The sequence below is a fragment of the Aptenodytes patagonicus genome, chromosome 5 (assembly GCF_965638725.1).
Source record: "Aptenodytes patagonicus chromosome 5, bAptPat1.pri.cur, whole genome shotgun sequence".
NCBI classification, from domain to species: domain Eukaryota; kingdom Metazoa; phylum Chordata; class Aves; order Sphenisciformes; family Spheniscidae; genus Aptenodytes; species Aptenodytes patagonicus.
Genome location: NC_134953.1, coordinates 48,598,813 through 48,612,463, shown reverse-complemented (window position 1 = coordinate 48,612,463; position 13,651 = coordinate 48,598,813). Strand labels below are relative to the sequence as shown.

At 36.3% G+C, this 13,651-nt stretch overlaps 1 protein-coding gene across 4 annotated transcripts in view; it reads right to left on the bottom strand.

Moving 5' to 3' along the window:
* RABGAP1L (RAB GTPase activating protein 1 like) overlaps positions 1–13,651 on the bottom strand; it is a 265,566-nt gene that overhangs the window by 242,720 nt on the left and 9,195 nt on the right. For all 4 annotated transcript variants that reach the window (XM_076339624.1, XM_076339623.1, XM_076339626.1 and 1 more), the window contains one exon: positions 23–190. In XM_076339624.1, coding sequence (XP_076195739.1) covers positions 23–157 — 135 coding nt within the window. In that variant the 5' untranslated portion in view covers positions 158–190. The remainder of the gene's footprint in view (positions 1–22; positions 191–13,651) is intronic.

Sequence of the window (13,651 nt, the reverse complement as noted above, 5' to 3'; positions counted from 1 at the left end):
TTAAAATAAAGTAATAGTAAACCTTTAGCTGAGGTTTTTCATCTTTTCCAGAGGTGTCCTCAGATTGCTGATGAACCAGGACAAATTCATCATTAATTAACGTGGATACAGTTTCAGGAATCCTACTGGCTTTGCTAAACGATGTTTTGACTTCCATCTCAGGTCAGTGTTCTCCTCCTGCCACAAGAACCTAACAAAGAAAGAAAAATATTAAATAATTAGTTTTGAAGCTGTAATCAATATGTTAATAGGTGTAATATGAAGTTATTATGGAATAATATAATAAAGTTATATGAATGTATAATACTATATTCCTCAAACTCTGATTTCATTGGTATAAGGAATCTTTTCTTAAATAGCACGTATGATTTTTTAGGGTGCGTGTTTAAAAATCCTGTGATTTAACAGCAGTGGCTGTTATCTATGTGTATAGATAACACATGAGGAAGTTCATCTCGGAGCTTCCACTTCCCCTGTTTTTAATCCTCCAGAGTCTGCTCCGTCTACCTCCCTAATTCCTGCCCTTTGTTCTCCCTCATACAGGTGTATGTCTTACCCAGAGTGTCATACAGGTTGTGTGAAGATACAGATTACCTGACAACTAATTTTCAAAAAACTGCATATCAAAGAATATGCTCTCCACATGAAAACATATTAAGCAACAATTATGTTAGAGTTGTTTTTATTATTCTTTATATCTATAGGCGATGAAGTCAAAGGTGATACTAAACCACAATCACATCCTTCTCAGCAAACTTCTCTGAAACCACCTACAACAGAGTTAAAATCAACCACACCACTTAAAAAACAAAAACAAAACCCATAAACATTATGGAAACTGAGAACAAGTTTTCCCCTGTCTGCACAGCAAAAAATAAATCTAGAAACAAAAAAAAGGGCAACATAACGGTCAGCCTATACATTACAAGTTCATATAAAAATACAGAACCAAAACCATTCCTAGCACTTCAGAATAAGGACAGCTACTGTAGGTATCCACTAAATAAAGACGGTACCACCTACATTAATTCAGAATGTCTTCCCTGATTCCTTAGGGAGTAAAGAGCTAGAATGAAGAACACTGTATATTAGACTTTTTATATTTTAAATGAATCTATGTTTTTTATATTTTCTGTGTTAAAAAAGAGAAAATATATTTTCAGATAGACTTTATAAATAGCATGCACTTCCAGATATGGTCTATTACCATTTCAGTTTCCTGAAAAATGCTACTCTGGCTGAGTGCTGGGATTTATTGTGCTTAAGACTCAGAGTTCAGAAGAGTCACATATAGCATAGGGGGAAACAAACTGCTGTTGTCACCTTTGCAAGGCTGGAAAGTGCCCAAAGACGGGTAGCTCAACCAAACGTCTGTTGTGACTGGTGAACAAGGACAGGTTTAGCTTCACATTACTTTTCACAGCAGTACTAAGGTGCAGAACTGTGCCACGCTTGCATCTCAGTTACAGTTCCAAAATACCAAGTGATCAAGAAAAGAACGCAGATTTAGGTCTGCTATAGGGAACCACAAAAACAGCACTTAAAAAAAAAAAAGACGTGCACGTTCTCCACCATTCTGAACAGGCATTACTTAACATGCTAGCCACAAGAGGCAGTTTAGCAACTTTGGACCAAAAGACAAGTGTTAGAACTAGACTACTTTAAATACAGAAATATTTTGTATCACTTTCGAAACTACAGTCAACATGCTTTTACTCTTTCAAAGACTTGGCTATTCATAACCATTTATACATGCAACTCTACAAAAAGATTTTCCCTCTCCCCAACCTAGCCACAATTTTACCCATCAACCCAGAGAGGGTATTATACATAGAAATCCCAGAAAAACTAAAGAACTCAAGTTCTTCAGGTAACTGACTTGTATATAGCAGAAAAACTTGTTAGAAGATTCACCTTATAAAAAAGCCACTAAACAACAGCTATAATATTCAGAGAGTGATTACAAATACGGATTGGCAGTTTAGCTCTCTGTTGTCTTTCACATCTCCAGACTAAGCATGAATTCACAAGCATGAATATTTTTCAGACAGATGACGCAATCTGAGCTCCACCCAGGCCTAAGTAATGGATTCACTGCTGAAATAAGTTTTGTTTCAGTGTTTTAAAGTATCTTTGCTTTAAAGATCTTTCTGGCAAAAGAAAGACAAAGTTTTAATACACAAGATTTTAAGTATGTTATAAACAGTTTAATTAAGTCGATGTATTTTTTTTTAACAAATGTCATGTTGTAAAAATGTTGCTGAAGAGCTTATGTAGCATTTGCAATAAACAGCAAGTCTAGCTCAAAATCAATACTAATTTCAAAGTAAATCCTCAATATAAAAGTGAAGGTCCACTATTATAGAACTCTCCGAAGGCAACGAAAGGCCATAAAATTATGTTCCCCAAATACAGCATATCCTGAGTAATCATTAGCTCTGCAGTTACACCACCACTGGAGAAAAGAGCAGAGGATGACTGTCAGTCCTACTGGCCTCATCAGGAGCAAAGATCTAGTCTACCAGAAGCCTCCCTCCCTCCCTCCCACACCATACCTACTATTGCTGGACTTCCTGAAGACGACAAAGATGAAGCCTCATGACTACTTCTAGCACATTTGCAGAAAGGAGAGATCACAAGATATGTTATTTTGACAACTTTTTGTATTTTAGTCTATTGAAGTTTATTTTTTGTGCTTACTTATGGGTAACACAGAAACTCCAATATAAGATGGTTCTACTATGTGAATTATCAAAAGACAAATGCAAGCTGCTAACATTAGTGTATCATCAGCTCTTCTTTCTACAGTAAAGTAAGAACTGACAGGCACGCTGTGAACTAGGAAAAGTTTTTTGTAGCAATATTTTAATAATAAAACCGGGAGAAACGTAACATTTGTAAAGCCAGAGAAAATTATGATAATGCAACTAGAGAAGCATACTGATGTACAAAACATTTGTTCTTGCCCTACATGGATAAAGGCAGCTTAAGAGAATTCCAACTTCATAAATTTTAATCAGAAAGACAAAGAAAATATTATAAACATTAGATGACTGCAAGGAGCTTCTCATTCAGATCAGATACTTAAAAGCATACCATACACATTCTTGCAATTACATTTGAGTTGCAAGGCCTTTAATGTCCTTAAGAGTGTACTCCAAGCTTGTCTTTATAATCAGCTTAAACCACCACATCCAGTGCAGACACATACCTTTCTTCATACACAACTATGTTAGCTGAATAAATTACCACCCCAGAACCCCTAATTCCAGCCTTTCATTATAGCCTATTCCAACCTGCCATCACGTGAATGCCCCCCATCCCATTTCAGTCAAAACACGGCCACATTAGTTTCGGTTTAGCAGTAAAACACGAACACAAGTCAGACATTCAGAAAGAAAATGCCTCAACCAGAAGAATGCAGTTCCACACTCTCTAGCTCACACAAGTAGTTACAAGTCTACAAACCGCTCAGGTCTTCTGCTAAGACAACCTCTTGATGTCCATGCTAGAGAACTTCCCATATGACAAATTAATAGCAGTGCTCTACAGACCATTTATGGAAAATGTGTGTACTAAAAATGAAAATCTTGGAGTGAACAGACTGTGCATTTCCTCCCCCATTCTAGTCACATGCTGTTTAGAAAGCAAAAGCATTATACACAATATTTTATGATCAGTCTTTAATCAAAAATAGTTTTTAATGGCAGAGACAAACTATGTACCAAAAATCGTGATCAAGTCATTTCTCGAATTAAACAACTTGACTAAAGTTCATGTCAGAGTTTAAAAATATAACTGGGAGTCTTACGAAGATTATTGAGATTTAGACCATATTAAGTAGTAAGCTACTTAGAGGGAAAAAGTTTCTGTTTTTACGTTATAAATGCACGTAATTAATACTTCAGCTAAGCACTTTCAAGGAAAAGCAGTAAAAAGAATAAAAACCTCTCTGAAAGAATCATGCATTAAGGTTATTTGGGGAAGGGAAGGAGTAGAACATCTGAAGGGTTTTTTTTATTCATTATGAGAACAAGTCTTATGAGGAGCGGCTGAGGGAACTGGGGTTGTTTAGCCTGGAGAAAAGGAAGCTGAGGGGAGACCTCATTGCTCTCTACAACTACCTGAAAGGAGGTTGTAGCGAGGTGGGTGTTGGTCTCTTCTCCCAAGTAACTAGCGATAGGACGAGAGGAAATGGCCTCAAGTTGCGCCAGGGAAGGTTTAGATTGGACATGAGGAAAAATTTCCTTACTGAAAGAGTGGTTAAACATTGGAACAGGCTGCCCAGGGAAGTGGTGGAGTCCCCATCCCTGGAGGTATTTAAAAGACGAGTAGATGAGGCACTTAGGGACATGGTTTAGTGGGTGGTGGTGTTGGGTCGAAGGTTGGACTCGATGATCTTAGAGGTCTTTTCCAACCTCAGTGATTCTATGATTCTATTCTATGATTCTTTAGTAACAAGAAGAGAGACACGTGCATTCTGGACTTTCCAGTCACCTCCAGTCAGTAGATGGTTATGTCATTTCCCTTTTGTCATTAGCTTTAGTCCTATTGAGGACTTACTCCTTTTTTACTCATTGCTGAGTTATACACTTGAACTCCCCTTTTTCCTACAAAAAGTAAGGAACAAATGAAAGTGTCACCTATTAGGCATGTACAAAATCTAATAACAGACCCCTACTACTAAACTCATGTCTCATTTTTTTGATCATCCTTTCTGATGAAAACCTGAAAGTTAAGAATGTAAGAATTTATTTTTGATTGCATTAGTCAGAACATATAGACAGTTGTACAGTCTACAATAATGTTAAATTTAGTCCCTGAAGTTAGCAGCAGACAATCCTGGAACTGAATGCTGTCTCAGAATACTAATGAAAGAGGTTTAGCATTTGCTTTATCAGTTTGAAGTTACTGGGAGGGCAGTAACCAGCAGAGAGGGGCTGACAGGGACAGGAAAGTCAGCAAACATAATGCACCTCAGCTACTTTTGCACGAAGTCCAGCGGCTTAGTTTAAGCTGCTAGCGCAGTTTAGTTCCAAATGAACAAATGTGGCCAAGGTGTGAATACACCTTCTGTTCTGCCAACACTGCTCCAAGGATTAAAACCTCAGACCAGATGGTAACTTCCCAAACCACCAGAGCCAAGAGTCAGAACTGTTCTTCCAACAACGCCTTCAGAAAGATGACAACAAATTGCGCTTTAAAAGTTCTCTTCACAGTAAGAAATACTGGGAAGTATGTACTACTACCACAGGGAAGTAATTTCTACAAAAGAAGCATCTTGAGCAGTCATGCTCTTTCCTATAGAGAAGATAATTTTTCCTCCATACTTTGATGAACAATACCACACAGAAAAAAAATTCAGAAACCCAGCAACAAATACACAGGAGAAAATTTTCCTAAACTCAGCTAAATAAAGCTAACTATGATAAAAGGATTAAAATTTTTAAAAGTAGTAGTTTCAGAAAGGGCCTTCTGAAACAAACAGATTTTGAGACCAAAGGATTTTGGAGATACAAAGTAATTAATCAGACTTACCTAGTTTTAGGGGGGGGGAGGGCAGATCTTGCTCTGAAGAATATCTTAAGCCGTAGTGATACTACAATGACTGAAAAAAAGCTGTTGCTTTTTTTTTGTGTGTGTAGTTTTGGTCAAGTCACTTCATCTCTCTGGTATACTTCAGTTCCCAGTGTTTTGCTTATACAAAGTCCTGGATAAAATCTAAGCCATACTACTTGGAATACAGGTGTTTTGGGGCCAGAGATCGGAACTTACTACACATATGTACAGTATTAAGCTTTAGGAGGCCCAAACCCAGCAGTTTCCCCACTTCATTCCAGAAACGCATCCCAGGTTCACTGCAGCTCCCTTTATAAAGTAGCCTAAGTGGTTGAAGAGCAAAAGAAGCTGAAGAACAGCGATCCTAGAAAACCTAGGTGGATTCAGCACTGTATCAGAGTAAGGGACACTGGACAGAAATGCTCCTAATTCCTTCCCTCCCTAACTCTCCCATGTATTTCATATTGAATCCAAACTTGCAAAAACACATCACATACAGAAAGACAAATACCTAGGTAGTGATGTATGTCCATAGGATTGCTGAGCAGAGCAGCTCAAGACTGCGTGCTGGCAACATGCAGTCACTATCACAGGACAAAAAGAATCAAAGGTAGGGCCACTGACTTTCCAGAAGGGAGCTGCTTTGCAGACTTGATTAGATTCAAAAACTTGCTCAAACTGGACCCCAAAAGTAAATACCAATTTTTACATGAACCAGTCTTCTGAAGCAGACATTTTTGGGTTTACTTCCAGTTTGTGTTCAACAAATATTTCAAAGTTACTGCTCAAGTTCACTGTTGGTTTAGGGGAAAATAAATAAATAAATCTTTTCTTTTAATTTTGTTTCAGCATTATAACCAACAAAAACAACAACAAAAAATTGATAACATGTAGAGCTATGTAATAAAAGGAAAAGACAACAGAAAAGCAATATAAATGTTGATCTATCTGTTTTTAGTAAGCAACAAGAAACATGTTTTAAAAAGGAAGCTTCCTGCCTTCTTGAAAGATGACAATCAATGGCAGGCTAATTCATATTTTCTTTTATCAGACAAACAAAATCAGGTCCTGTATTAAAGATAGGCTTTCAAAACCATAGAGTTTCCCTGATGATCTCAACCCCCAAACAAGACACTGGTAAATAAGTTCTACCTATTTCAGAACTAAGGTTCCTCAAAGGCATCTCTGGGAACTTTCTGAACAGGAAGGTCCAATACAGCTATGCAGAGATTCGTCTTCTGCTAACAGATGTCTGAAGTACAAGTCTACATTGAAAAGCATAGCTTATTCCCTTTTTTTGAGCCACACAATACAATGTATGACAGCAAAAAGAGCATTAAGCTGAATGAACTTGGAATCACAGATGCTACCTGACTCAAATTTCTAGGTTACTGAAGTGAAGTTACATTCTAACTTGCTACTTAGGGAACTGGAAACTGGACAGACACTGACAGTTATACACACACAAACACACATATAACTGAGTCTCTCCACCACAGCATCTTACTTTTAACAAATGCGTCAAAACTATTGTTACCGTAGCACTCACCCCATGAGCTTGCTAATGTTAATCAGAGGCATACAGAGCTCATACCCCTACATGCTTGCTAACATTAATGAGAGGCATATCTTCCCCAGAAAGCTAACAAATACTTCAAATACACAAAGCTTTAGCTTTTTGGTGCTTTTTCAGTCAAGGACTGAACAACCTTACAAAATTCCTTATTACAGTGTATGTTGAAGCAGTACACTTAACCATCTTCCCCAAAATCCTTTTCTTCTCGCAAGAAGAATATCCTAGGTTTCATAAAATCAGTTTGTTTAAATCTCACTGACAACAACAGCACTATAATTTTATCCTTAATTTCAACTTCTTTTTGTGTAATCTTTATATAAGAAGCTAAGTCTCTAAGTTCATACTAACCACTGGTTTATTACTCATAAATTGTTTCCCAGTGTCTTATCTCTGGCAGTGAAAGACTACAGAAAGCACATATGGGGAAAAACAAACAAGCAAGCATTTACATGGCTTCCTGATACTGTTTCCCAAGATTAAAATCCACCTCATACAGAGAGATGACTGCTGTATCGCTATATTTTAGAATACATAAACGTATATGTATATAAAGATTCTTCTAATGTCCATGAAAACAATGTTAAGAACAAAAATATGTCCAAACAAACAAAAAAACCCAAAACCAAAAATAAAACAACCAACTCACAAGTAGAAAGTAACCACATAGCTTATTTTGGCAACACTGTCTCCTCTGTGAAAGCAAACAACTACTATGTAGGCAACAGCAAATAATTAGTCTGTTCATGGAAGGCAAACTGTTTTTAATTGTTGTACCCGGTGCCCAGATACAGAGGTTCTACAGGCTGTTTTTACACGTCAATCTTATAGCCAAGGAATAACAATTTAAGGAACACAGAATCAAAAGGGAACTACATAAACAAGAAAATGTCTGCTCTCCTTCAAAAACATACTACATCCACATCTTCTCGAACGAATTCTAACCAGCACTTTTTAAACACATGGCATTATGAATACTGAGACATTTATTATAAAGGAGAGAAATAAATTTCCTGACTTGAAACTCTGGATTACGCATAAGCCACTGAACCACTTAAACATTACAAAGATTCATAGTTGGGAGTCACTCAGGGAAAAATACTGTGTTTATGCGTCTTAACTTCAAAATCATCAGGGTGAAGAACCCTTCTAGAGGAATGGCAGGCATGTCGTTGGTACTTAAGTGGAGCATGACTCAGGCAAGGAAGCGGCTGACATTTACAGCGAAACAGTGAAGCACCATCTCTCCTCTTCAGCAGAGATTATCAATCACTGCAAGTCGAAGGCATGAAGGAAGATGAGAAGCAAATTTAAAAAAAAAAACAAAACCGCAGATCTGAACTCCTAAAACTTACATGTTGGGTAGAAGAAGCATCATGAACTCTAGATGAAATATCAGTCCAGGTAAGTGAAAGAATATCAGGTAAGCTGTTAGCTACAAAGGTAGCCTCCCATCAAGGTGGGTACTTCCTTTTTTTTTTTTTCTCTCTTTTTTTTTTTTTTAATTTGTGCAGTTTGAGCAAATACAAGTCATGGAGGACAAGCTACACCCTAGACAAAATAGAGTTAAAAATAAGGTTGGGGGGATTCTTTTTAAAAATTATTTAAACAATTATTCAGACCTAAGATTTGTCCATACACAGAAGTTAGTGGCATAAGAGACCAGATTACACTAGCATACATGCCTCCTGCTGACACATACTAATTTATGCTGTTTACAAGTATAATCAATGCTAGCTAATTCAATTAGTGTTTAACCAATTTAAGGAAACACATTTTATTTTCTGCCAATTAAAAGAAAAATCCTCCCTATCCCCTTCCAAAAAGTACAACTTAGAAATAAGTGTAAATAAGAAGGCTTCTGCTACTCCAGAGGTGTTATCAGTCTTCATGCGTATCTTATTTAAAAAAAATAAAAATAAAAAAATAAATCACACCTATAAGTTGAGTTCTGGCAAACAGGTTTACTCGGTAGCCTACCAGAATTTCAAACAACTAGCTTAAGCACAGTAGCTCATTCTGCCCCAAGGATAAAGCAAACAATGCTAATAAAGCAACTCTAGTACACCTTCACACTGTTTCCCTGTCATCAATTAAGCACTAACACTTCAGCTTCTTGAACCAGTAATTAATTTTTAACTTCAGAAAATATAAAGTAGCAACAAAGAGTATCCAATTTTTCATAACTAGAATTTAACGAACCTGGGTTTCCTATTTTTTTCATTGCTACATGATGCTTGCAGGCAGCATTCAAATTGAAACCAAGCACCAGCCGATATACTGAACTGTATGGCCACTCACTCAAAAATATAATGACCTATATTCCAGAGGAAAGCAGTAGCATAAGACAATCATTGTTTTAAAGAGATTATTTCATGGTTTATTCCTTAATAGTAAAAATAACTATTGGTCTAATTTAGCCAATGGAACAACCTCTCTCCAATAAATATATTGAATATTTCAACCAGGTATTTTCTCTACAAGCTATCATTTCCAGTAAGAATTACATGACGTAAAGCAAAAGAGACCATATGGAACAGCAGTATGATACAATGCAGTAGTGATCTGGGGTGCCAATCTTTCTCCTTGCCAAACAAGTGCCTTATAAAGTGTCACCTGCGACATCAGTGAAACACACAAGAAATCTTGATTCATTGCCTGGCACTGACTACCTTCAGAGTTAGTAAAATCCTTGTTCCTCAAAGCCAGAATTCTAAGTTATGACAATTGTTATCTTGATATTTGCAACATGCATTTTGGCAATATTAGGTTTTGCAGATTTAACTTGAAATTACAATGTTTCGTTCTTAACCACAGAAGCTACCTTTATACTACCAACCACAGACAATGAGATTGCTATTTCTCATAATATTTCTCAAAAACTGTTAAACTGTAGTCAGTCCAGCACTGCACTGTGAGATGGACTAGACTGTTTCATGCTCTCCTCTAATCTCATTTTCTTTAGATATTTTTCTTAAGATTAAGTCTTTCATTCTAGTAGTTGTCAAAGGCAATCATGAGTTGTAAATGAATAACCACACCAGCCTTTTTTTTGTATTACTCAGTTACAGATTTTCTAAAATAGCAAGGACTATGAGTTTTGATTTGACAGCCATCTAGACTTCTACTGCTTTTGTATCAAAACCGTACAATTTCAACAGTGTACCCCATACTTTATAAGGAAGAAAAATGTTTCCTTTCTAATACAAAACAAAACCAAGCTTCTTGTTAAAAATAAATACTTCCACATGTTATACACTTAAAACCCTTTAGGATCCAAGCTAAGATCTTAAATTGTCATTTGAAAATTTAAATATTTAGATATAACATGAAAAGATGGAGAGAGAAGTCACAGTTATTTTAAAGACCAAGATTAACTGAAAGCAAAACCTCCTGAAAGTTAACTGCTTGAAATTGAGAAATATAGAAAGGTGTACATGACAATTAAGAGCCACACCAAATGACCCTCTTTGTAACTATTGCCTCCCTTAGTCCTATGCGTGATGAAGTGCAGTGGATCAACTAGCATTCTAATTTCTATTTGACCAATAAATTCTTAATGCCCTCTGCATGCCAGAACTAATCTGTGGGCATTCCACACTCCTAGGGCAAGATTTTATAAGTATATTCCGCAATGCAGCTCTATTGCTAATTTCAAAGGCCTTGATAGGTTTTAGAAAATGGAGAATGGAAATTCATAAAAAGACAATAAAACTGTTTCCTTAATAGAAAAATGATCTTCCATTGGTAAGACAGGTCAGTATGTAATCAGATATACCTGGTACTAATACACCACTCTATCCCACCTAATCACATTAAATAAAAAATTTTTAAAAGGCTTTCCTTCACTTTCTGCTTTTTCCATTTAAAGTCTGAAGAATCAAAACAATTTGCTCATGTTGTTGATCAAGAGGAGAAAAACAAGGTTTGGCCTCAACACGCAGATCACTGTTAAAGTTTTCCAAAGTACCTAAACTCCTCTAGGAACTGGTATGAGATGTCTATATGAAAGTTTTTGAAAGACACATACCAAGGAATAATGCGTATCTTCCTTAATTGAAACAGAACTTTTTTTTTTTTTTAAATGACAGTGTGTTCTTTGAGAAGATTTCTCTGTGTGGTCAACTTCACGAATCAAATTATTCCAAATACATTCTGTAATTCAAGGAAGAACTACTGCTTGGAAAGGTAGTATGAAAAAAATCAACTAAACCCTATACGAAAGCCCGTTCATTCAGCTAATAAACTATTAAGAATATTTTATAATTATGACAAAAAAATTACTTGACCTAAAGGAAGTATCCTTCAAAGCTCTATGATCAAGTATCGGGAGGGTGGGGGTGGGGGGGGAATCACACAAAGAAAGATGTTTCTATTGCATTACTTGAAGTTACCTTCAAATTCTAACCCAAAAACAGTGTGTGCGTGTGTATGTGTATATATAATCTCATGTCAGCAGACTGCGTACTACCTTGATTTTCAGGAGATGCTATGCATAGTGTTCCCTTTCAAAACATTTTTCATACCAAGCCCTGGAAAGCTTAAGAATTTCTTAAGCTCAGTATTTCCTCCACAGAGGAGGGAGGGAATGGGAAAAAGAAAGAACCTGCATGCCTTTTTTCCAAGACACAATTTGTCTTCTTTTCATCCCAGACATCCATAATGATCAGAATTTATTTTTCCTCCTAAAGGATTAAAGAAAAAACTAACTTTAAAAAAAAACAATTAAACCCCATCTAATCAAAAAGGCAGGTACGATCTTTTGATCACTCTATTTTACATTCTTGTTTCAAAAATTCCTTGAAAGAGCTAAAAAGTACATCTCCAGGTATTATAGAAAAGACTCACAAAAAGCCACCTTTAACCAACGATTACAAGAAAGAAAGGTTTTCAACAAATAAACTAATCTGGGGCTGCCAAAGAAAGTTTTTGGTTTCTTTCTGCAGCTTTTTTCCAGTAATCAAATCTGGTAAGTAGAATTGCTTTAAAGGATAAATTCTATGTTAAAAACATCATGACAAAAAGACTTTTTAGATCCCTCTTATGGTGGAACGATCACTGGGCTCAAAGAAAAACAGCTCAATTTTTTTTTTTTTAATAAACTTAGCCTCTTGACCAGATCACCATTATCTAGATCTTATGCACCTTGTTTATTAAATTGAATGACTGTCATTGATTGTATTTGGTGTAAGCCTCAGGCTAATCTAGACCAGTCTATAAAAATTACACAATAAGCTCTTGCTGGTGAAAAGTTATCCAAAACAATACAATACATTTGCTTATATCATCACCAAGTATAACTGCAAAGATCTTGCAAAAAGCTATGACAGAAATCTCATTAATTTTCTTGATGCAATCATATTGTCTAACATCACCCAACAACCACGAACAAAACCAGTATTTGTCTGTTGAGACAGGCTATCCAGTGTAGCTTGAATTTTAAGTGTTATATCATATTTCTAAATTCACCTGCTTGCATAAAACAAGAAATCCTGAGAAGCCAAAAAGCTGTATCTGCAATTTCTATACCTTTTTTTTTATTCACAGTCTCTCTCTCTCGAAGTTTAAGATAGCTTCCCAAATATAAGCATGCTTTACTCTCGGTTTCAACACAAGTGATACATGGTTGTCATTAAATGCAGGTATGAAAGCTTACTATCAATGTTTACATACTAAATACTTCCACAAAACATTTTTACTTCTGGAAACAAAGGGAGGAAGTTACAGGCAACTAATCTAAAACATAAAATTCACAGAAATGTGAAGAAGTACGAAAGGTCATGTTCTACTAAGTAGTTATATAAGCATACACTTTCCACAACAGTATTTTCAATGTACTACCTTGGTCTCCATTAAGGGAGAGTGTTAAGTTACAAAGTCCCTAAACACAGTATAAGCTAGCAAAATGACAAACACACAGTTGAGAGATTGCATCCAACAACGGTGGGCTACCCCAAACAACCACAGAGCTAACATGTTAGAATGGGTAATGCTGGCACCACCAGAGAAAAACCCATGGAAGAAGTAAACCATTTACAATACAAGAAATCCAAACCCAAAATACAAAATGCAACCTAGATGAACACCAGCATTCCACCACACATCCAGGTCAAAGCTGTGTCTTCAACAAGCCCGACAAAACATCCAAGCCCTATCCATGCAAAATCAAAAGTTGGCTGTTCAGAAGCCCCAGCAAAACAGATGATACTAACTGCACATCTACACAGTGTAAGAATGTAATCTTATTATGGCACCTCACATGAATTTTCTGGGAAATGTACAGAATAATGCAACTACTTTTTTTTTTTTTAGCTGTTACTGAGAAATAAGTACTAGATTATATGATTTAGACTGAGCCATCTGAAATGCATGTGGGAGAAAAAGGATTCCCCCCCCCCCCCCCCTTCTGGGAACCCTTTGTTTTATTTTGTTCCACTGGTGTATACTTTCATTACTTCCTGTTATTTTAAAGAGAACTCTCACAAGTAACTTCTTAGTGGCAGTGCTGCATAAGCAATA